At 41.3% G+C, this 24,264-nt stretch overlaps 2 protein-coding genes across 2 annotated transcripts; both read right to left on the reverse strand.

Annotated features, from left to right (window-relative positions):
- Positions 1-15,402: 15,402 nt before the first annotated feature.
- Positions 15,403-17,094, reverse strand: LOC123401471 (haloacid dehalogenase-like hydrolase domain-containing protein 3). The gene is made up of 3 exons (XM_045095296.1): positions 16,410-17,094; positions 16,130-16,336; positions 15,403-16,036 (listed from the first exon to the last, which is right to left on the reverse strand). The coding sequence occupies exons 1-3, from the start codon at positions 16,665-16,667 to the stop codon at positions 15,707-15,709; spliced, it is 795 nt and encodes a 264-aa protein (XP_044951231.1). The 5' UTR covers positions 16,668-17,094; the 3' UTR covers positions 15,403-15,706.
- Positions 17,095-17,199: 105 nt separating this feature from the next.
- Positions 17,200-21,156, reverse strand: LOC123401470 (choline-phosphate cytidylyltransferase 2-like). Its single transcript, XM_045095295.1, has 8 exons — positions 20,811-21,156; positions 19,505-19,618; positions 19,307-19,402; positions 19,075-19,117; positions 18,806-18,961; positions 18,606-18,686; positions 17,703-17,801; positions 17,200-17,608 (listed from the first exon to the last, which is right to left on the reverse strand). The coding sequence occupies exons 1-8, from the start codon at positions 21,044-21,046 to the stop codon at positions 17,453-17,455; spliced, it is 981 nt and encodes a 326-aa protein (XP_044951230.1). The 5' UTR covers positions 21,047-21,156; the 3' UTR covers positions 17,200-17,452.
- Between the last annotated feature and the right edge of the window lie 3,108 nt (positions 21,157-24,264).

The following is a 24,264-nucleotide window of genomic DNA, read 5'->3' on the forward strand; positions in this document are numbered from 1 at the left end:
GATGGACAGGACCCAAACCTTAAGCATAGAGTTTGATCGTATCTAGTTGACTGCTATTGCTTCCTGCATGTTAATGTATCTATTCCTATGACCATGAGATCATGCAACTCACCGACACCTGATGAATGCCTTGTGTGTATCAAATGTCACAATGTAACAGGGTGACTATAAAGATGCTCTCCAGGTATCTCTAATGACCCACAAGTATAGGGGGTTAATCGTAGTCCTTTCGATAAGTAAGAGTGTCGAACCCAACGAGGAACGAAAGGAAATGACAAGTGGTTTTCAGCAAGCTAATTTGTGCAAGCACTGAAATAGTGGTAACAAGTTGTTTGATAGCAAGATAATTGTAACAAGTGACAATTAGCAATAGTAACAATAGTCCCATCAAGGTAGCCTAATCCTTTTGTGGCAAAGGATAGGCGAGAACAATTTCTTATAATAGGCAAAGCATTCTTGAGGGCACACGGGAATTTCATCTAGTCACTTTCGTCATGGTGGGTTAATTTGCGTTCGGTATTTTCATAATTTGATACATGTGTGGACCGGTGCTTGGGTGCTATTCTTACTTGAACAAACCTACCACTTAGATTAACCCTCCTGTAAGCATCCGCAACTACGAGAAAAGTATTAAGAATAAATTCTAACCATAGAATTAAACATAGGGATCCAAATGATCCCCTTACGAAGTAGTGCATAGACTGGGGTTTAAGTTTTTGTCACTCTCGCAACCCACCCTCTAATTACTACTCCACAATGCATTCCCTTAGGCCCAAAATATGGTGAAGTTTTATGTAGTCGACGTTCACATAACACCACTAAGGGAATCACAACATTCATATCATCAAAATATCGAATGAATATCAACTTCACATGACTACTTGCAACATGATTTCTCCCATGGCCCCAGGAACAAAAGTAACTACTCACAAGTGATAAACATGTTCATGATCACAAAGGTATTATATAGCATAATGAATCTGAACATGTGATCTACCACCAAATAAACCATAAGGCATCAACTACAAGATGTAATTAACACTTCTAGACACACCCCAGGTACCAATCCAAGGTACCGGTACAAGATTGAGTACAAGAGATGAACTAGGGTTTTGATAGGAGATGATGATGATGAAGATGTTGATGAAGATTGGCCTCCCCAAGATGAGAGGGTTGTTGGTGATGACGATGGCCTCGATTTCCCCCTCCAAGAGGGAAGTTCCTCTGACGGAGTCGCTTCGCCGGAGGGTAAAAGTGCTCCTGCCTAGGTTCCGCTTTGAGACGGCGATGCTTCTCCCGAAAGTCGTCTCCTTAATTTTTTAGGGCGAAGGGCAATTTTAACCAGAAGATGGCCATCAGAGGTGGGCTAGGTGGCCTACTAGACATCACGCCGCGTGAGGGGTGCCTCGTGCGCCCTTGTGTCTAGGGGTGGCCTGGTGGCCCCCCTCCAGTACTTCTTCCTTCTAGTATTTCTTATTTATTATAAAATAAACCTTCGTAAATTTTTAGCCCAATTGGAGATGTGGAGAATAGGTATCTCCGACGTAGATTTTTCAGGTCCAAAATTCCATCTGCCGGCATTCCCCCACTTGATGTAAACCTTGCATATTATGAGAGAAAATGCATTAGAATTACTCCACAAAGTGGAAAAATGCATAAAAACACTATAAATAACAGTAACAAAACATGGTGCAAGATGGACGTATCAACTCCCCCAAGCTTAGACCTCGCTTGCCCTCAAGCGAAAGTCGATAGAAAAAAAGCATGACCACATGCTTTAAGAGAGAGAGGTGTCGATAAAAACAAAATATGGACATAACAACATCATGCTCATTATTATATCAACAAATAAAACTTTATAAAATACCTCATCACAACATTCTCATCATATCACTTTTATCATAAAGGCTTCTTAAAAACAAGTAGCAATTCATCACAACATTGAAGCACGAAGCATAAACTCTACTAAAAACTAAGAAACTAGTTCTGTGTTGACTTTGCAACACAATTCATTATATTTTCAGGAAGGGTCACATGTCGGAGCTTTTAAGCAAGTCTACATACTCAACATCATTTAGTCTTCTATGATTGCTAACACTCACCGGATACATATAAGCAAAACGTTTCAATTGAACACATAGAAATATAGGGGCTTATAGTGTTGCCTCCCAACGTATTCACCTCAAGGGTGATGTCAACAATAATAACTCATGGCCACCCACATCCAGCTGCATATATATGTTTAGATCTTTCCCCGCCACATGACGCTTGCCAAAGAGAAGATAAAGGAAGTAGATGAAATACTTTGACTCTTGCACAAAAGTAAATACATTAAGGTAAAATGTAGGCCTTCACACAGGGAAGTGCACGTTGTCGTGCGCTTTTTGGTTGTATGCTAATTATCTTAGTGCAAAGGAATGTTACGTTATATTGCCACTTGTGATGGAAACCTTTATTATGTAGTCCATCGCTTTTATTATCGCCATCACAAGTTTGTACAACACTTAATTTCCCTTACTCTAAATGATCAAACATGCTTTGAAGCAATTTTTATTGCTTTGTGCACCGATGACAACTTACTTGAAGGGTCTTACTCAATCCGTAGGTAGGTATGGTGGAATCTTGAAACATGGATTTAGGCTTAAGGTTTTGGATGCACAAGTAGTATCTCTACTTAGTGTGGAGTTTTGGTTAGCAAAGGTATTGGGCAGGCACCACATGTTAGAGGATCTACAACAATATAACTTCTATGTGAATGTGAACAAGCATAAATCATTGTGTTGTCTTCCTTATCCAATGTCAACAGTTTTGGCATATTATAATTAATGGGGGCTCACAATCATAAAATATGTCAAGGATAGTGTATTTGCATGTAAATCTTCTCTCCCCTTATTAATTCTTTCAAGTGTTGCATCACCGACCAATGCTATATTTTCCACCCTTCAACAAATTTTACCACTTATACTTTTCCTTATGTGATGTAACTACTTACTATAAGATTGACATATGGTTTTTTTCATAATTTTCCTTTATTTTGATTGCATCAAGGAAGTAAAGAAGCAAAAGCCAAAATAAACTTTATTATATAATGCTCACTCGATTACATAGATAGATAAATAGATCACGAAACTAGCACTCAAAAGAAAAAGATCGAACCAAACTTTTATTTGACTAGATTTAAAAATACTTCAAGATCAAACTAGGATTGGTAAAGATAAAGAAGAGTGATGGTGATACGATACCGGGGCACCTCCCCCAAGCTTGGCACAATCCAAGGGAGTGCCCATACCCGTGTAGCCAAGTCTCCTTCTTTGGTGATGAAGATGGAGGTGGTGGTGGTGTGTTTTTCTTCTCGAACTTGCGTCTGAGGTTAAAATTATCCTCCCTCAGACCCTCATTCTCCAACTCTAGCTTTAATATATTTTGATATAACATTGCTTTGCTCTCGTGCAGAAAACAGGAAGGGATAAATTGTACCTTAGTTTTGTACTTGTTGGGGAGGCTTGACTTCTTGAATTCCACGTGCATATCTCCAAGTTCACACAATGGATCTTCCTCTTCCTCGGATCTACCCCCTTTGCTTCTTTCATGTCCTCGTATTCCTCCTCCATAGTCCAGCCATAATGATCCACCTCTCTGTAGACCTTAGGGTTCGCAACAAAATCAGTGATGTAGCTCTCTCCCTTCGAATCTTGAGACGACATAATTGCACATCTGCTAGGAAAAACAGCTCAAAACAAGAACAAATGATTTCTCTATGGTACTGGAGTCAAATCATCGTGATATATATATATAGAGAGAGAGAGAAAGAGGGTATTTTTATACAGGGAAATACATATTCCACAAGAAAACGAAGCCAGGAAGGTACCCGAGGGGGCCACTAGACATCACGTCGTGCCAGGGGGGCCTGGAGCGCCTTGGTGTCTAGTGGACACGTGGATTACCTTCCCGTGTGATTCTCAGTTTCCTAATTTTTGAAAAATTCCAAAACTGCCAGAAAATATGTCTATGTATTTTTCTAAGCCTGTTTACTTAATGTATCACATACCTCTTCCTTTTTAAGGGTTCTAGAGTGTTTTGGAAGGTTTCCCTAATGTGCTCCCCCGGTGTCATGGTTTGGATAATATTTGTTTCAACATTAATTTGTGTACTTGAAATATAGTGCTTTGTTCTTTGTCCATTGACCACCTTCGGGTTAGTGTCTTCGGGATTATTGACCTTAATAGCTCCAAACTGATAAAGTTCTTCAATGATATATGGTCCTTCCCATTTGTATAGAAGTTTTTTCGCAAAAATCTAAGACAAGAATTGTACAATAGAACATATTCACCAACTTTGAATCCTCACTTTTGGATTCTTTTGTCATGCCATATCTTAAATTTTTCTTTGAATAGTTTGGCATTTTCATAAGCTTAGGTTCTCAATTCATCCAATGATCTAATATCAAATAACCTCTTTTCACCAACAAGTTTGAAATCATAGTTGAGTTCTTTAATTTTCCAGTAAGGTTTATGTTCTAACTCAAGAGGTAAATGACATGCTTTACCATAAACCATTTTATAAGGAGACATACCCATAGGATTTTTATAAGTTGTTCTGTAGGCCCACAATGCATCATATAGTTTCTAAGACCAATTCTTTCGGGACCTATTGACAGTCTTCCGCAATATTAGTTTTATTTCTCTATTGGTTAATTCTACTTGACCACTAGACTAAAGATGATAGGTGGACGCAATTATATGGTTAACATCATATCTAGCAAGCAACATACGAAAAGCACCATGAATAAAATGTGAACCACCATCAGTCATTAAGTATCTAGGGACTCCAATACATGGGAAAATAACTTCCTTAAGCATTTTAATAGAGGCGTTATGATGAACACTATTGGTTGGAATAGCTTCTGCCCATTTAGTGACATAATAAAAAACAACCAAAATTTGTGTATACCCATTAGAGGAAGGAAAATGTCCCACGTAATCAAATCCCCAAACATCAAATGGTTCAATAACAAGTGAGTACTTCATAGGCATTTCCTGACGTCTACTAATGTTACCAATTCTTTGACATTCATCACAAGAGAGGACAAACTTATGAGCGTCTTTGAAAAGAGTAGGCCAATAAAATCGTGACTCTAATACCTTGTGTGTAGTTCTATCTCCCGCATGGTGTCCTCCATAAGCCTCGGAGTGACACTTTCGAAGGATTTGTTGTTGTTCATGCTCAGCTATACAACGTCTAGTAATACCATCTACTCCCTCTTTATAAAGATGTGGTTCATCCCAAAAGTAATTTCCTAAATGAAAGAAGATTTTCTTCTTTTGTTGATAGGTGAAACTAGGTGGTATGTATTTAGCAAAAATGTAATAAGCATAATCAACAAACCACGATGTATTATGAGAAACATTGACCCCACCTAGTTGTTCACGAGGAAAGCTATCACAATAGGTAGTGTCTCATCAATAACATTTTCTAACCTAGAAAAGGTATCACCTACGGGGTTCTCAGCTCCTTTCCTATCGATGATATCCAAATCAAATTGTTGTAGCAAGAGAACCCACATAATAAGTCTAGGCTTAGAATCTTTCTTTTCCATAAGATATTTATTAGCAGCATGATCAGCATGAACAATTACTTTAGAATCAACAATGTAAGATCTGAATTCATCACAAGCAAATACAACTGCTAAGAATTCTTTTTCAGTGGTAGCATAATTTCTCTGGGCAGTGTCTAGAGTTTTACTAGCATAATGAATGACATTTAATTTCTTATCAACTCTTTGTCCTAGAACAGCACCAACAACATAATCACTAGCAACACATAATTTCAAAAGGCAAGTTCGAATGAGGTGGTTGAACAATAGGTGCAGAAGTTAAGGCTTTCTTAAGTGTTTTGAAGGCTTCTACACATTCATGATCAAAAACGAAAGAGAACATCCTTTTGTAATAAATTAGTAAGAGGCCAAGAAATTTTAGAGAAGTCTTCAATAAACCTCATATAGAAACCAGCATGACCAAGGAAACTACGGATACCTTTAATATCTTTCGGGCATGGCATTTTTTCAATTGCATCAACTTTAGCCTTTTCCACCTCAATACCCCATTCAGAAATTTTAAAACCCAAGACAATACCTTCATTCACCATAGAGTGGCACTTCTCCCAATTCAAGAAAATTTTAGTTTGCTCACATCTCAGCAAAACTCGATCAAGGTTGCTTAAGCAATCATCAAAATAAGTTCCATAAACGAAAAAGTTATCCATGAAGACTTCAACAAAATTTTCACAGAAATCAGAGAATATAGCAGTCATACATCTTTGAAAGGTAGGAGGTGCATTGCATAATCCAAAAGGCATACGTCTATAAGCATAGGTTTCAAAAGGACAAGTAAAGGTGGTTTTATCTTGATCAGGTTGTGACACACGTATTTGAGAGAAACTAGAATAGCCATCTAGAAAGCAAAAATGTGTGGGCTTCGATAATCTTTCTAGCATTTGGTCTATGAGCAGTAAATCATAATGATATTTTCTAGTAGATTTGTTTCATTTTCTTAAATCAATTACCATTCTATAGCCAGTCACAATTCTTTGTGCAATGAGTTCATTTTTATCATTAGGAACAACAGTAATACCTCCTTTCTTAGGGACACAATGAACGGGACTTACCCATCTACTATCAGCTATGGGATAAATTATACCTGCTTCCAGAAGCTTTATTATTTCATTTCTCACCACTTCTTTCATTTTGGGATTCATTCTTCGTTGGTGATCAACAACGGGTTTAACATCTCGTTCCATATTAATCTTGTTCTCACAGAGAGTGGGACTAATGCCCTTAAGATCATCAAGAGTATACCCAATAGCACCTCGGTGCTTCCTTAAAGTTTTTAACAATCTTTCTTCTTCATGTTGTGTAAGGTTAGCACTAATAATAAGAGGATATATATTATTTTCAGCAAGATAAGCATATTTCAAAGTGTCAGGTAATTGCTTTAACTAAAACACATGATCACCCTTAGGTGGAGGAGGACCTCCTAGAGTTTCAACACGCAACTTGTGTTTAAGGATAGGTTTTTTCTCAAAGAACATATTGTCTATTTCATTTCTTTCACGCATATGCATATCATTTTCATGGTCTAGGAAATATTGTTCTAATGGATCACTAGGAGGAATGGCAATAGAAGCAGGACCAATTAATTCATCTTTACTAGGCAATTCTTTATCATGGGGTTGCTTACTAAACTTGGAGAAATGAAACTCATGATACATACCACCAAAATCAATAGTGATAGTTTCCTTTTTGCAATTTATTTGAGCATTGATAGTGTTCAAGAAGGGTCTACCAAATATTATGGGACAAAAATTATCTTGTGGTGAGCCAAGTACTAGAAAATCGGTAGGGTATTTTACTTTTCCACACAAGACTTCAACATCTCTAACAATCCCATGTGGTGTGACAATGTCTCTATTAGCAAGTTTAATAATAACATATATGTCTTCTATCTCAACGGGTGCTATCTCATGCATAATTTCTTGATATAAGGTAAAGGGATAGCAATAACACTAGCACCCATATCACATAAACCATTATAGCAATTATCTCCTATTTTGACTAAAACAACAAGCATGCCAACAAGAGGTCTATTCTTATCTTTAGTATCAGGTTTGGCAATTCTAGCAGCTTCATTACAGAAATAAATAACATGCCCATCAGTATTGTCTACCAAGAGATCTTTAACCATAGCGGTACTAGGTTCTCCATCGATTTCCTCAGAGGGTTTGGTTGTTCTAACATAACTTTTATTAACCAGAGTTGAAGCTTTAGCATGTTCCTTTATCCTAACACGGAAAGGTGGTTTCTCAATATAAGCAGTATGCACAACTGGGTCAACATTGTAAATGATAGTTTCAGATTCAACTTTAATTGGTTCTTCAATTCCTTATTTAATAGGTGGATGATATTTAAACCATTTCTCTTTAGGGAGATCAACATGCGCAACAAAGGATCACAAAATGAGGCTACTTTCTCAGAGTCAAGTCCATATTTAGTGCTAAAATCATTGAAATCATTAGTATTCATAAAAAAACTAACACGATGAAACTTAGGCTTTAAACCTGACTGTTTACCTTCGTCAAGCTCCCAATATTTAGAGTTGCATTTAATTATTTCCAAAAGATCCCACCTGAATTCAATAGTCTTCTTCATAAAAGAACCAGAGCAAGAACTATCGAGCATAGTTTGATCATTACGAGAAAGCTAAAAGTTCTGAACAATAATTTCTCTCGAGAGCTCTTGATTGGGGCATAATATAACATTGACTTCATCCTCCCCCAAGCTAGAGCGATACTTTCTCCTTGACGAGGACAAAAATTATAGATAAAATTCGAATCACGATGAACAAGATGCATGGGATAATTTTTTGGTGAAACTCCAATTGCAATCGATTCCAGTTCCAAGATCATGTATCATCACATAGCCTATACCATGTCATTGCTCCCCCCCCCCAAGATAAAGGGAAAACCTTCTTCTTGACTTCATCTCCGGATAAACCCGCAAGCTTAAATAATCCACAAACTTCATCCACCTAGACTAGGTGCATATCGGATTGTTTTGTTCCATCTCCTGCAGAAGGATTAGCTACTAGTTTCTCTATCATAACCGAAGGAATTTCATAGTAAAAAAATTCAGTACATTCAGCAGGTTGAGGGACAACCATTGGCGTTTCCGGTCGAGGTGAAGATACCCCGAACAATCCCCTCAACGGATTACTTTCCATAGTGACAAGTAATAGTAAATTTTAGCACGTAATATAAATTTTCCCTTACCAAAGGCGCTTCACTCCCCAGCAATGATGCCAAAAAAGATTCTTGATGACCCATAAATATAGGGGGTCAATTTTACTCCTTTCGATAAGTAAGAGTGTCGAACACAACGAGGAGTGAAAGGAAATGACAAACGGTTTTGAGCAAGGTAATTTCTGCAAGCACTAAAGTAGTGGTAACAAGTTGTTTGATAGCAAGATAATTGTAACAAGTGACAAGTAGCAATAGTAACAATAGGTCCAGCTAGGTACCCAATCCTTTTGTAGCAAAGGACACGCAAGAACAATTTATTATAATAGGAAAACATTCTTGAGGGCACACGGGAATTTCATCTAGTCACTTTCATCATGTTGGGTTAATTCACGTTCGGTATTTTGATAACTCGATATGTGGGTGGACCTGTGCCTGGGTTTTGTTCTTAATTGAAAAAACCTCTCATTTATGATTAACCCTCCCACAAGCATCTGCAACTACGAGAAAAGTATTACGAATAAATTCTAACCATAGCATTAAACATAGGGGAACAAATCAGCCCCTTACGAAGTAGTGCATAGACTAGGGTTTAAGTTTTTGTCACTCTTGCAACCCACCCTCTAATTACTACTCCACAATGCATTCCCTTAGGCCCAAAATATGGTGAAGTGTTATGTAGTCGACGTTCACATAACACAACTAAGGGAATCTGTCGGTGCAGGTGTGCACACGATCACCTATGGGACCTAATTTCGAAAGTTCTAACAAAAATAGCCACACCAAAATTTCTTAAATTCATTGAATTTGAGGACATTTTGTTGGATTTGATCCTTGGATTTCATGGTTGACAAGTCGATCTAGATTTTTCCCATCATCCTCATCAATTTCCTCCACAAAATTGCCCCAATTTTCCAAAAAAATCGTGTTCATCCCCAAGTTTGCGAGATCTGAGATTTGATCACGATTCGGAAGCCCGGATATCTGGCCTAGCGCACCCAACTAGGCACTTTGCCTTGTTTGGTTCACTTTTTGATCTTTTCCACAATTTTCACTGCCATTTCTTCTGCAACCGTTTTGCATTTGAGATTTTGAGCCATGAATAGAACATTTCCTAAGGTGTTTAGGCTACTGAGGAGTGGTTTTTCATCGACTTTGCCGCTCATCATTGCCCCGATTCGTCGCCACCAACTCATCGTTGACACTTCACCATAATCAAGGATGGTAACCACGACGACACTCTTGTTTATACCCTTGCCATAGCATTGTTACCCCGAACCTATTTGCGTAACTTACACATTGATACTAGCCATTGAGTATTGTAGGGCTACACTACTTGTGCATTTTAGTGATACATACTCCTCATAGCTTAAATTGTGTGCCTATATCTTCCTATCATCTCTTGTGTTACAATAGTACTTTCATATACAGAATTTATATCTTGGTGTGCACGTCCCGCATTGTGACCATACAAAATATTCATAGCAAAAAAGAAACGGAGAAGCAATCTTTTAAGAAAAGAGCAAAAGCAATAGCATCGCCAAATTGCATATCATACTTGATCATCTTGGATAACTTGAGTGAGAGATATCATGCCTCATACATACATAGCAAAAGTCGGGATATAAAGACTACATATTTTGTTTCTTATAGGTTGTGCATAAGTTCGCATCACGCCCATTTGAGCAATCATGCTAGCGTCTCTCTAGTGTTGTGCAACACGAGCTTTTCTGTGGATTCCACATTTTGTGCTCATTCCTTGGTTGCACGACCCTACTTATCTATCCTTGTGTGTGTGTATTTCCATGTATACTCATTGCTATTGATATATTTGTCTTACTTGCGAATTTTGCGTATCTTTTTTAACATTGTTGAATCTTGACTAACGAATTGCTTGAATTTTGTGCCACTATCCTAACCAAGCTACTCTATAAGCCTTATTTGTGTAGGTGTGAGAGGGACAATCTCCGATACCAATTATACTATTTCCATGTTTGCACATTGAGTGATCTTTGATCCATTTTCAACATACAGAATGGTAATTTGGTATTGTTCTTTTCATTCTTCCACTTACATCTACTTGAGTGATATGGATAGGTCAATGATACGTCTCCAACGTATCTATAATTTTTTATTGTTCCATGTTGATATATTATCATTTAGAATACTTTTCGGGTATTTATTTACTGATTTATATTATTTTTGAGCACTAACCTATTGACCTAGTGCCCAATGCTAGTTGTTGTTTTCTTTGTGTTTTTCACTTTTCAGGTTTTCCATACCAAATGAAGTCCAATTGACCTGAAACTTTTTGGTGATTTTTTCTCGACCAAAAGAAGAGAAACAAGCATCGAAGGAAGGTTGGGGGGCCACACGAGGGCCCCAAAAGCCATCACGGCGGCCTTGGGGGCATGTTGGCTTGTGGGCCCCTCGAGGCCCTCCCGACTCCGTTCTCTGGCTTATAAATTCTCTTATACCCTAAAACATGAGAAGGAATCCCAAACCACTTTTTACGCCACCGCAAGTCTCTGTTCCAACGGGAGGGGAGATCGGTCACGGAGGGCCTCTTCATCAAACTCGTTGCCTCATGATGATGTGTGAGTAGTTCACCACAAACCTATGGGTCCATATCCCGCACCTAGATGGCTCTCTCTCTCTCCCTCTCTCTCTCCCTCTCTCCCTCTCTCTCTCCCTCTCTCTCTCTCTCCCTCTCTCTCTCCCTCCCTCCCTCCCTCCCTCTCTCTCTCTCTCTCCCTCTCTCTCTCCCTCTCTCTCCCTCTCTCTCTCTCTATCTCTCCCTCTCTCCCTCCCTCCCTTCCTCCCTCCCCCCTCTCTCTCTCTCTCTCTATCTCTCTCTCTCTCCCTCCATCCCTCCCTCCCTCCCTCCATCCCTCCCTCCATCTCTCTCTCTCTATCTCTATCTCTCTCTCTCTTGCTCTCTCTCTCCCTCCCTCCCTCCCTATCCCTCTCTCCCTCTCCCTCTCCCTTTTGTGCGGTGTGTTTGTTGGAATCCGATGAATTGTGTGTTTATGTTCAGTTTATCCATGATGAATATTTTAGTGTCATGTGAATACTTATACAATTTTGATGTGCATGATTAAGATAGCTTCGCAATTCTCTCTGATCTATGGAAATAGTTTGGCCAACTAGATTGATATTTCTTCGGTGGGAGAGGTGTGTTGTAGTAGGTTCAACCTGGCGAATTTCCATATCCTAGTGACGGAAGGGGACAAGATGCGTATTTTGTGTTTCTGGTACTAAGGATAAAACGATGTGGTTTACTCATATTGCTTGAATTTACTTTGTCTACATCATGTCATTGTTCTTCATACATTAATCTATTTTACTTAATACTCTAGATGCATGCTGGATAGCGGTTGATGAGTGGAGTAATAGTAATATGTGCAGGCATGAGTCGACCTATTTGTTTATGTACGTGATGCCTATATACACATGATCATTGCCGTGAATATCGCATAACTATGTGCTTTTCTGTCAATTGCCCGATAGTAATTTGTATACCCATCGTATGCTATTTTTCATGAGAGATGTCATTGGGGAAAACTATGGCCCCGGGGTCTATTCACAACATATATAAAATACCCTTCAATACCTTGCTTCCATTTACTTGTTTTTATTTTATCTTGTTATCTACAATTATCTACACACCTCACTCGCTTGCAAATAACAAGAAAAGGAGGATTGACAACCCTCTTGCCTGTGTTGGGTGCAAGTTGTTTATTTTTTTCTGTGCAGCCGCTGAAGACGGTTGTGGTTTATATTCCTATTGGTTCGATAAACCTTGGTTTCATAACTGAGGGAGATACTTACCCACATTGTGATGCGATAACCCGTTCCTCTTCACGGAAAACCCAACGCAGGTCACAAGTATCAAGAAGGATTTCTGGCACCGTTGCGGGGGAACATCATCACCAACTACCAAGTAACTCCACATAAATTTTCATTAACTTCTTATCCTTTTTATTTGCTAGTATATTTAGTTTGTCTCATAAAATATACAAAATTATCTACCTTTGCTTGTCATTAGTTTGCATCTTTGCTCTCTAGTTTACTTGCCTAGCTATGTTATCTTTATCTTTGTCACACCAAAACAAATAGTAAAATGCAAAGATTAAGATAAATGGATCCTCGTCCACTAGCTAATATTTTCAAAAGACCCATTTATGTTGAAACAATTGCTAGTGAGAGTGCACTAGATTATCTTTATGAGGTCTTGCTTGAAAATCATGAATCCAAAAATTGTGATATTTATAAAGTAATTCATGATAGTTCCTTCAATGAAAATCATGATTGCTATATTGTTGAATTTGAATATGAACCTACATGTACTCATTACGAGAGAGGAAAATATGGTTATAGAAATTTTAATGTTACTCACTTACCTCTCTTGATATTCAAATTGTTAATGCTTCATTCTTCCTAGTTGCTTATGCTAGACACTTCTTGTCTTGATAAATTGTTTGCTTATAAAATGCCTATACATAGGAAGCATGTTAGACTTAAATGTGTTTTTCACATGATTTATGATGCTCTATTTTTTGCTTCAATTCTTGTCTTTTACGTGAGCATCATTATTATCTCAAGCCTATCTTAATGGCTATAAATAAAGAGCTTGTTAGGAGTCAACCCAATAGTTATCATTTATTTCTATGATTCTCCATTTGATACTCTCAGGACTTGAATGCTACCTCAAGCGGAAACCCTATGCATGCTTAGGTACCATGATGACAACCTCGAAGACGCTCGAAACGAAGACCAAGACAACCATGAAGATGGGCATGAAGACAAATGAAGAAGAGCATCGAAGGAAGGTTGCGAGACCTCCCAAGCCGAACATCCAACCCAGAGCCCGCACATCCAGTGCATGAACCCCCAACCAGCGCCAAGGCATGGTCGGCCCAGCTACAGCTGACGGAGAGCCGGCCTCGCCAGGACATCCGGCCACGGCCTGGAAATCCGGCCTTGCCCCGGAAATCCGTCCAGGAACACCAGAAGCGGAAGCGCTCTCATGAGGTCAAGCCCGGACATCCGACCGAAGTCGGGGCATCTAGCGACTCCTGAAGCCCCGAACGTCCGTCCCTCGGCCTGGACATCTGGCCCGTCCTCAAGCCTCAGACGTCCGGCGTCCCGCCCAAAAATCCGGCCCCTGCGTTGGCAGATGCAGGCCCAAGGCCCGTGTATCCCCTCTCTTCTCACCCCACTCATCTTGAACTATAAATAGGCATCTCACTCCTCCAACTAGGGTTAGCAAATGTTTGGCTCTTAGTTAGTTCAACATTGCTCATTTCACTACCTCTCTACCTCTCTCATGGAGATGACCTCCATGTGAGAAGATCCCCTAGTGGATGTCAATGCCCCTCTTGTAGGGAAGATCCCCCGGGATATCAAGGCCCCATCTCTCTGGAGTGGGAAGACTACCTCGTTGCTTGTATCATGTGTTGAACTCGGTTCGATGTATCCTTGTGTTTCTATGGATCTAGCGAATGTGCGATCGGAGATTGTTCTTGAGAGTTTGTTGATTTCTCTTGATTTTCTTCCTTTTCCCCTCCTTGTGTAAAAATATCGAACACCCCGGGTTTGCCCGTGTATCAGTCCCCGAGTGAGATAAAAGGGCATGTGAGGGAGACGGGGACGACGATGTGTGCAAGGGGAGGGGGATGAAAGCTAGGTGGAGATGCGTTGGCATTTGATCGAATCATTGGCGACGTGGGTGATCTTGAGCATGGATTAGCCGGTTGACGACTTTCTTTTTAGAACAGAGTACGGACACGTATGTTTACAAATACGCACATACACTAGCCTTTATGAACGTGCAGATACTTTACCTATGAGCACCTTCGAGAGATGGAGCCGACGGGGATCGCAAGGGTTGGCCATTTTCTGCATTGATTATAGCATCACACATCAACTCTAAATAAATTGTTTTAACCTGCACTCTTGCTTACATCACAACAATTGGCAATCTCATCACCGAATGATTATCATCCAAGAGTCGGTTCTTCTGTCCCAATTTTTATGTAGGCCCAAGGCCCATGTACCCTCTCTTCTCACCCCACTCGTCTTGAACTATAAATAGACATCTTCTTCCTTCAACTAGCGTGAGCAAATGTTTGGCTCTTAGTTAGTTGAGCATTGCTCCTTCCACTACCTCTCCCATGAACATAACCTCCATGTGAGAAGATCCCTGTAGTGGATGTCAAGGCCCCTCTTATAGGGAAGATCCCTCGGGATTTGAAGGCCCCATTTCTCCGGAGTGGGAAGACTATCTCGTTATTGTATCTCGTGTTGAATTCGGTTCGACGTATCCTTGTGTGTTTCTATGGATCTAGCGAATGTATAATCCAATATTGTCCTTGAGAGTTTGTTGATTTCTCTTGGTTTTCTCCTTTTTTCCCTCCTTGTGTGAAAAGATCAACCATTCCGGATTTGCCCATGTATCAATCCTCAAGTGAGATAAAAGGTCATGTGAGGGAGACGGGGACGGCGATGTGCGCATCGAAGGAGGGATGAAAGCAAGGTGAAGATGTGTTGACATTTGATGAGATCATTGGTCACCTCGGTGATCTTGAGCACTGATTAGTCGGTTGATGATTTTATTTGTAGAACACAATACGGACACATACATTTATAAATACGTTCATACACCCGTCTTTACAAATCATGCACACACTCTAAGACGGCCGGTCTGCCATTTTCTGCATTGATTATGGCACCGCATCAACTCTGAATCAATTGTTTTAACTTGCACCCTTGCTTACATCACAACAATTGGCAATCTCATCACGGAATGATTATATCCAAGTGCCGTTTCTTGTGTCCCCCAGATTTCATACACTTGGAGCAATGCTCACTCATGTCCCATCTCTGCACCCTGTTTTTCAGAGTAATCAGTAAATCAGTCCTCCGCCCAGGCGTTGTTGGTTCTTCCATGTACAACAGGGGGACCTCGTGTGAGCCACTCCCGGGCAGAGACGAGGTCAGGGAGCACCACCGCGCCGGACCGCCGCCACCTCTCGGCGTCGGCGGTCCCGAACCTGTCCAGCAGCAGCGCGTGCATCCCGACGGCCCGCGCCGGCGCGTAGTCTTTGCTCATGCTGTCGCCGATGTGCAGCGCCTCCTCCGGCGCCACGCCCCCCGCCGCCTCCAGCGCCATCTCGTAGATCCTCCGGTCGGGCTTCTCGACGCCGGCGACGCCCGAGAACACCCCGAAGTCCCACTCGGACCCCTGCACACATCAACCAGAAGCAAAACTGAGCAATGTGTATGTACAGCTTCCGGCAGCGCGAGCGAGACGGCGGGCGGTCGAGGGCCTGCCGACCTGGTTCAGCCCCAGCGCGGGCAGGACGACGTCCCTGTAACGGCGGTCGGCGTTGGTGACAACCCCGGCCATGACCCCCTCCCCGCGCAGCCATCGGAGGAAGGGCCGCGCGTCGGGGAACACCGAGTACGGGGCGGGGGAGCCGAAGACGGCATAGATTTGCCCGAAGATCCGCTCGAATGTGTCATCATCGTACTCGTGTCCTGCCTGCAGCATTGCCGTGAAAGAGAGATTGACGTTGAGATTGTTTATCGAAGAGAAGACATTGGACCGACCTTACCCTGAGGAAGGAGTCCCTGACGCACATCTTCCACCAGAGGTCGTCGGGCATCCTGGAGGCGTGGCCGAAGCAGGGGTGCTTGGTCGTCATGTCGGCGTAGGCGGCCTTGAAGGCCTGGTGCATGCGCGCGTAGCCGGGGCACGGCAGGCCGGCGGACATGGCCGCCGTGCAGTAGTAGTCGCCGAGCAGCCCTCTGTAGGCGATCAGAGTCCCCGTCACGTCCACGGTGACCAGCCGCAGCCTCGACAGCAGCGCCATGGCGACCGGCGACGCACCGAGGCATAGAAGAAGAGGATCGGATGGTTCTTGGGTTGACTTATAACGACAGCACCAGTGACTTGCTCTGCGGGTCAAAACGGGAGCAAGGAAGACGCTACCACCTCTGTGGAAGCAACCATGAATCCATGGCTCTCCGGCTTGAGGGAGTTAACCCACGACCACGGCCAACTCTTTGGATCAATCCAAGCAGCAGGGATTTAAGAGGGAGTGACTCAAGCCTCCTTGCTTCACAAGAAAACTCATTTACTAGGAGCCAAGTTTTCTGTCTCTCCTCCCCAAGTTTTCTTCAAGGGAGGGTGAAGACGCCACAGCAAGGTGCCAGGGAGTCCAACAGCATTCTTTTTTCTTTTTCTTTTTGAAACTGAATCCAACATTTGTAGAGTAAGCTACTGATTCAAAGGACGAACCGTTTATCACTCCACACACCCGGAACAAAAAAAAGTGCCACCTCAGAGTTCGATGTTAAAAACGGAAAATAAACAAGTGTAATTACAAAATGAAACAGGCCTTCTTAATAAGAACTGGAATTGAAATTGATATCCTCCAAATAAACAGTGTTATGCCTCACAGTATAACTTTTACAAGAGCGTACACTACTGCCTAGGAAAACATCAAGTACAGCTACAAACACAGCACGCAGATCTACCTTGACAGTGAAGCTCACAATCAAAGGGACAGACACATGGTGAAGGATTGCGGTTGATGAAGATCGTAACATGCATTGCATGCCCGTATTATACCTTGACATATATTTTACAGTGGCGCTATTCTTTCACGTATTTGGCATCTTTGGCAACTTCTTCATCTTCTTCATCGTCGTCAAAGTCATCGCTGTCATCGCTGTCGTATTGCAGAAGGCTGAAGTCCCTAGACTGCGCCTCCTTCAGCCTTTCCTGGATTCTTTCCTTGATGGCAGTTCCCTGGGAAGTAGTTTGAATTTAGGCATAAATAAGCATGGACCTCCCTTACTGGAGGAGAGCAGCAGTAAACTATTAACAAGCGAAGGTAACTAACCATTGAATGGCAACCTTCCTCGAATTTCTCTAGAAAACCAACAACCCAGCGATCTGCATTTTCAACCCACTCTTCCTGGAGTTTTGCCACTGTACTCCACTGGAAATACCAACATGCTTCTCTCAGAATGTATGAACAGGTAAACTTGACAAGGCTAAGCTCATTGATCCAAATTATCAGAAGAAGAGATGAATATGGAAAGCGGAAGTAGGAGAAGGGGTAGTGCAGTGTTTTCATTTTGCAGTGCTATATTGGATATATACAGAATACAACTGATATGATAATATAAAATACGCATGCATCAGATGTCGAAATCTTGACCACCACAAGATTAGTTGAACTAGACCAATGCAAAGATTTGTGTATAATAAATGTAAAACTGAAGTAACAGCCATGTACACTGTCAATTTATCATCATTGTAACCTTTTGAATACACATGGTGTGAAACATGGCTGAAGCTAATGTTAGCTTTGCATGAAAAGCTATGGACTTGCCCAATCACAGTGTGCAATCTTATACACAATTACACATTAAAGCATAATTTCATAGAAGTGCTATCTAGTTCAACACGCATCCAAGAAAAGGATGGCGTGTTAGGAATCTTACGCTAAACAACTGAAAGTCAACCAAAACTACTTTGATCAACTTCAGAACGTTAATCTAGCCAAGAGTTCTGGGCATGCGGGCCAACTATATCCAATCAAAAATAATAAGGCTAACAGATAACAAGTAGGTTTATTGATCACAAAATAGTAAAGAAACATGAGGCACTCATCCCTGCATCAGACAACCAATGGAGAGAGAGAGAGAGAGAAAAGCTAGCATTACCTAGCTATCAGTTAATCAACTGGTAAAAATTAATTATTCCTCAACACAAATTAAGATAAGGTGAATACAAGTACCTTCTCCCCCACTTTTTCTTGGTGCTGCTTCACTTTGTCACGCAGGGTTTTCAATCCCATATTAACTCTTAGTCTTTTTTCCTGGTAAGATATACAAGGGCTCAGCTGGCCAACATAATGCAGTGGTACTGTAGTACAATGCCACAACAGGACTTTGTACACGTAAAGTTTTGCTAAAGCATCAGGTGGATATTGCATACCTTCACATAGCTGACACCAAGATCATTTCTGCTGTACCCCCTGGCCAGATTGCGCATAACATACTCATTATAATCTTTAACAATCCTCATTATAATATCTGAGGTTGATATTCCATCCGTGCGCTTGGTCTCCTTAAATTTACCAAGCTTTTTTACCTGATAAAACAAGATGTTGTTAGTCACAAAACTCCAGACTAAAAATTGGTGTCTGTTAACGCAATTTATTTGAGATTATATTTGAATGGCTCAATTTGAAACTTAAGGCTTACAAATTCATAGACATCATTACTAGCTCCACTAGCATCATGATACCTGTGTAGATTCAAACACAGAAGATAGCATATAGATGAGTTAAGAGATTTAAAAGTTTAAATCATTCAGTGTGTAGAATATCAAGCCATCGGAAACATTTTCTATGGTCCTCAAAAAAAAAAAGAATGAAAGTAAGAAATATTTACTGCATCGCAGAAATAACAAGGTCTTTCTAGACTGAATGCTTACGGCAGAGAATCATGTGCAACAAAATCGATGTTATGCTTATTCAAGAACTCTTCTGTTACTACCCACGGAGCATCAGGAATGACTTCATCAACCCACCTTGGAATATAAAATAGTAAATCATATTAGCATGTTTTGCTGGAAGAAATGTACAACGATCATGGATTATATTGGATAAAGTAAAGAATGATACACGATTACTTGCAATGGCGAAGTGATTCATATCTCTCATCCTCTGTCATGACAGTTCTTCCTTTGAATTTATGTGTCAACTCATCATTGCAGCACCCGACAAGAAGATATGCGTTAGGGAACCTACAGTTCAACAGAAAGTTCAGTGTCAGGACATTTTCTCGCATTATAATAGCCCCAGTAAGTTAACTTGTGTAGAATGCTTACGGTAATCATTAAGAACTTAAAACCAATCTGCAGTTAATGCACTTAATCTATGGCATCACAATAGAACGGATCCTTAGGCATACTACTAGATGAAAAAAGATTACTGTAGTATATCATTTACAGATGACCGTTGGCACACATGACTTCACATAGTTTTTTTTCAAACGCAGAATTCTCACTAGTTACACATAAAATATCCTAATGCAAAATGGCTGTTGTGATGGGCTAAATGAATAGAGAATGCATTCAGAAAATAGATACTGATTTAGGCAGAGTTAATTCACTAGGAAAGGTAGGACTGGCGTCTGAACAGAACACAAGAAGCCAAAATTGATTTCATTGCCGACTTAAAAGAAGTGGAATATGCCAAGCACCATAAAGGGAAAGTTGTCTGAGAGGAACAATATCAGAGTCCAAACCCTACAGTTTTTACACCAGTCCATGTCAATGGAGAATGATTATTGTGGTCCATGTCAATGAAACAGGATTGTTGCACATGATGCGAAAAATAAAAAGGAAAAAAAGAGGTGGGCAAATAAAGCCAATTCACACAGCATTATTCGGTGGGGATCTACGAAATAGGTGCCATCCCACTAAATGACCCAATACATGGCAAGCAGTAGGAGAGTCTCGAGTCACATCACGTTAGGTAAAACATACCAATACAGCTAAATCTTGTCCCCAACATGATAGAAGCACAAATGGAGCCCCATTTTCCACCAAACCATACATCTATTGCCCAAAACAACAGGGGCACAGACAAACCGAGTCCTCATCAAGCAACGTAGTATCCACAATAAGCGAATGCCTTCCAAACCTAACCACACGAATGATCCGCTAAATCGGACGTTGGACATAAGAGCAAGTTGAGGCCGTTCCTGAACTGGTAATCGCGAAGAATTTCAAAGAGAAACGGCCTAGAATAAAACAACCCTTCGTCCCGCAATCCCGCGCTAGAGCCCGATGGACAACCTAATCAGGCGTGATCCGTGCCGAAACCAAGCATGATAAACGGTGTCCGACCCCAATTTCTGTCTGAAACGCAAGGGGGCAGATCGAACCGAAATAGCCCAAAGGGGGAGGAGGATGGGGGAGAGGGATTTCTCACGATTTCTTGGCCTGCTCGAGCGAGCGCGCGTGGCCGAAGTGGAAGAGGTCGTAGATGCCGTCGGCGTAGACCCGGATCGGCCTGTCCGTGATCCCCTCGCCGGCGCCGGCGCCATTGCTCGTGGACCTGTCCGCAACCTCGACGTCCCCCTCGGCCTCCTTCCAGTCCTCCTCCTCCTCCTGCGAGGACTGCGGCGCCGGCGCCTGCCTCGCCGCCTCGGCCTTCGCGTCGGCCATGCGAAGAGGGAGTCGAGAAGGTTCGAGGGGTGGAGCGAGCGACGGGAAGGGAAAGAGGAGGGGGGGGCGTGGTGGAAAGGTCGAAGCCTCCAGGCCGAGGAGACGGTACACATGCGGAGGGGGTGCTCTCGCATGACGTGACGTAGTTTTCGGGCTCGCCCTGTCTGACTGTTAACTGGGTCCGGGTGTTTGACGGTGACTGGTTGGACCACGTCAGGTTATCCGACGAAGGAAGTGGCGACACGTTGCACGTTGATGAGACAACGACGGGTGAATTTGCTGCCTATCAGAAATTATTATATATACTACTTTCTCTGTTTTTAAATATAATTTTTTTGAAACATTTTAATAAAAAACAAATCTATACTTTAAAAAATATTTATATATAGTACTCCCTCCGTTCCTAAATATAAGACCTTTTAAAAATTCCACTATGAACTACATACGGATGTATGTAGTCATATTTTAGGATGTAGATTCACTCATTTTGCTTCGTATCTAGTCCATAGTGTAATTTCTAAAATGTCTTATACTCCCTCCGTTCTAAAATATAAGACCTTTTAGAGATTTCACTAGAAGACTACATACGGAGCAAAATGAGTGAATCTATACTCTAAAATATGTCTATATACATCTGTATATAGTTCATAGTACAATCTCTAAAAGGTCTTATATTTAGGAACGGAGGGAGTATTTAGGAACGGATGGAGTATATATTAAAATTTATTTATATTTAGAAACACTGTATTACTTCATTTTCGTGTCAAAAAATCATTTGAAATATAATAACCAAGATGGTACTCCTTGACTTTTTTATTATAATATACAATATAAAATGGAAAAAACAAAGGGGGAAAGTGTATTGCACACGATACTCATGAGTGTATCTCAGATGGTTAGATTTTTTAAGATGAAAACAATGAAATGGCATTTCCCTCCTAAAAAGATTTTAAACATAATTTGTGGACTAGCCATGTCCTTGAGCTACACACGTATATTCAATGATGGCACAATATGGTTAGGTTCCCTTCTAAAAGAAAAGGATCAAAGACGACATTTTTTGATATTTTTATTTGTTTCGTTGTACATACTATTAAGAGGAGGATGCGTTGAAGGTATGGGTGAAATCAAACAGATACACACAAATATGTATTGCATCCACAATTTATTCGAGCTGTTTTGAGGGGGGAATCCATTTACATATGTTTGTAGAGAATGCACACCCGATAGTACCGCTGTAACCAGCGGTAGTACCTCTCCTATGTGTGAAGCGGCACTACCGCTTCAAGAGTCAGGCCTACTGCATTTTAGGGGATTTTCCCTTTGGGAAGGATGAAGTACTTGGGCGACATCGCATCGGAAGTACCGACTATATTTATTTAGGGCGGTAGTACCGCTTTGGTGATGCATTGCAGTCCTGCATGAGACTGCGGCACACTACAGGGGAATGGCTTATAAGTGAACCCTAATGAGTTGCAGGCGCAACGATTTATCTGTCATAACTATTTTTGAAAAGAAGCAGTGGCGGGTAATAAGAATCACCTGCCACAACCAAAGGAGTACCTAAGCGCTCCCCACAAGTACAATATCAAGGGTGGGACTTGCTTGCGTAATTGAGTAGTGATGGGTCCTATCTAGCGCTCACCACAGCTATATGACTGAGCAGTGGCGAACGGTGCCTGGAAACCGCCACTAGTTATAGTGATCGGGTGTTCAGTTTTAGCAACACTTAGCAGCGGCGGGTGTAGGATCTGAAGTATGTCTATAGGGGGGATGATTAAACTACTTGACCAAATAAAAAATTACCTTTCTTTAGCAATTGTAGCAAGTCAAGCACATCCTACACATCCAAGTCTAAGAGTATAGCAGCGTAAATTAAAGACATGCACATGTAAGTAGAGGGTAGGGATAGGAAGATCAAACGCAAAGATTGACACGTAAATTTTTGGCGTGGTTTTGATAGGTGGTGCTATCATACGTCCATATTGATGGAGACTTGAACACATGGAGGGTAATGGCCGCGAGAGTCCATGGAGGGCTCAACCCATGAAGGGTCCACGAAGAAGCAACCTTGTCTATTCCACAATGGCTTACATCTCATGACCCACAAGTATAGGGGATCAATCGTAGTCCTTAAGTAAGAGGATCGAACCCAATGAGGAGGAGAACGAAATGACAAACGGTTTTCAGCAAGGTAATTTATGCAAGCACTGAAATAGCGGTAACAAGTTCTTTGATAGCAAGATAATTGTAACAAATAACGAGTAGCAATAGTAACAATAAGTGCTGTAAGGTAGCCCAATCCTTTTCTGGCAAAGGACAGGTCGGAACGGTTTCTTATAATAGGCAAAGCGTTCTTGAGGGCACACGGGAATTCCATCTAGTCATTTTTGTCATGTCGGGTTAATTCGCGTTCGGCACTTTGATAATTTGATATGTGGGTGGACCGGTGCTTGGGTGTTGTTCTTACTAGAACAAGCCTCCCACTTTGTTGGGGAACGTTGTTGGAATTATGCCCTAGAGGCAATAATAAATATAGTTATTATTATAATTCCTGTATCAAGATAATCGTTTATTATCCATGCTATAATTGTATTGAATGAAGACTCATTTACATGTGTGGATACATAGACAAAACACTGTCCCTAGCAAGCCTCTAGTTGGCTAGCCAGTTGATCAACGATAGTCAGTGTCTTCTGATTATGAACAAGGTGTTGTTGCTTGATAACTGGATCACGTCATTAGGAGAATCACGTGATGGACTAGACCCAAACTAATAGACGTAGCATGTTGATCGTGTCATTTTATTGCTACTGTTTTCTGCGTGTCAAGTATTTATTCCTATGACCATGAGATCATATAACTTACTAACACCGGAGGAATACTTTGTGTGTATCAAACGTCGCAACGTAACTGGGTGACTATAAAGATGCTCTACAGGTATCTCCGAAGGTGTTCGTTAAGTTAGTATGGATCGAGACTGGGATTTGTCACTCCGTGTGACGGAGAGGTATCTCGGGGCCCACTCGGTAATACAACATCACACACAAGCCTTGCAAGCAATGTGACTTAGTGTAAGTTGCGGGATCTTGTATTACGGAACGAGTAAAGAGACTTGCCGGTAAACGAGATTGAAATAGGTATACGGATACTGACGATCGAATCTCGGGCAAGTAACATACCGAAAGGACAAAGGGAATGACATACGGGATTATATG

This window comes from Hordeum vulgare, chromosome 6H, assembly GCF_904849725.1.
Source record: "Hordeum vulgare subsp. vulgare chromosome 6H, MorexV3_pseudomolecules_assembly, whole genome shotgun sequence".
NCBI lineage: Eukaryota > Viridiplantae > Streptophyta > Magnoliopsida > Poales > Poaceae > Hordeum > Hordeum vulgare.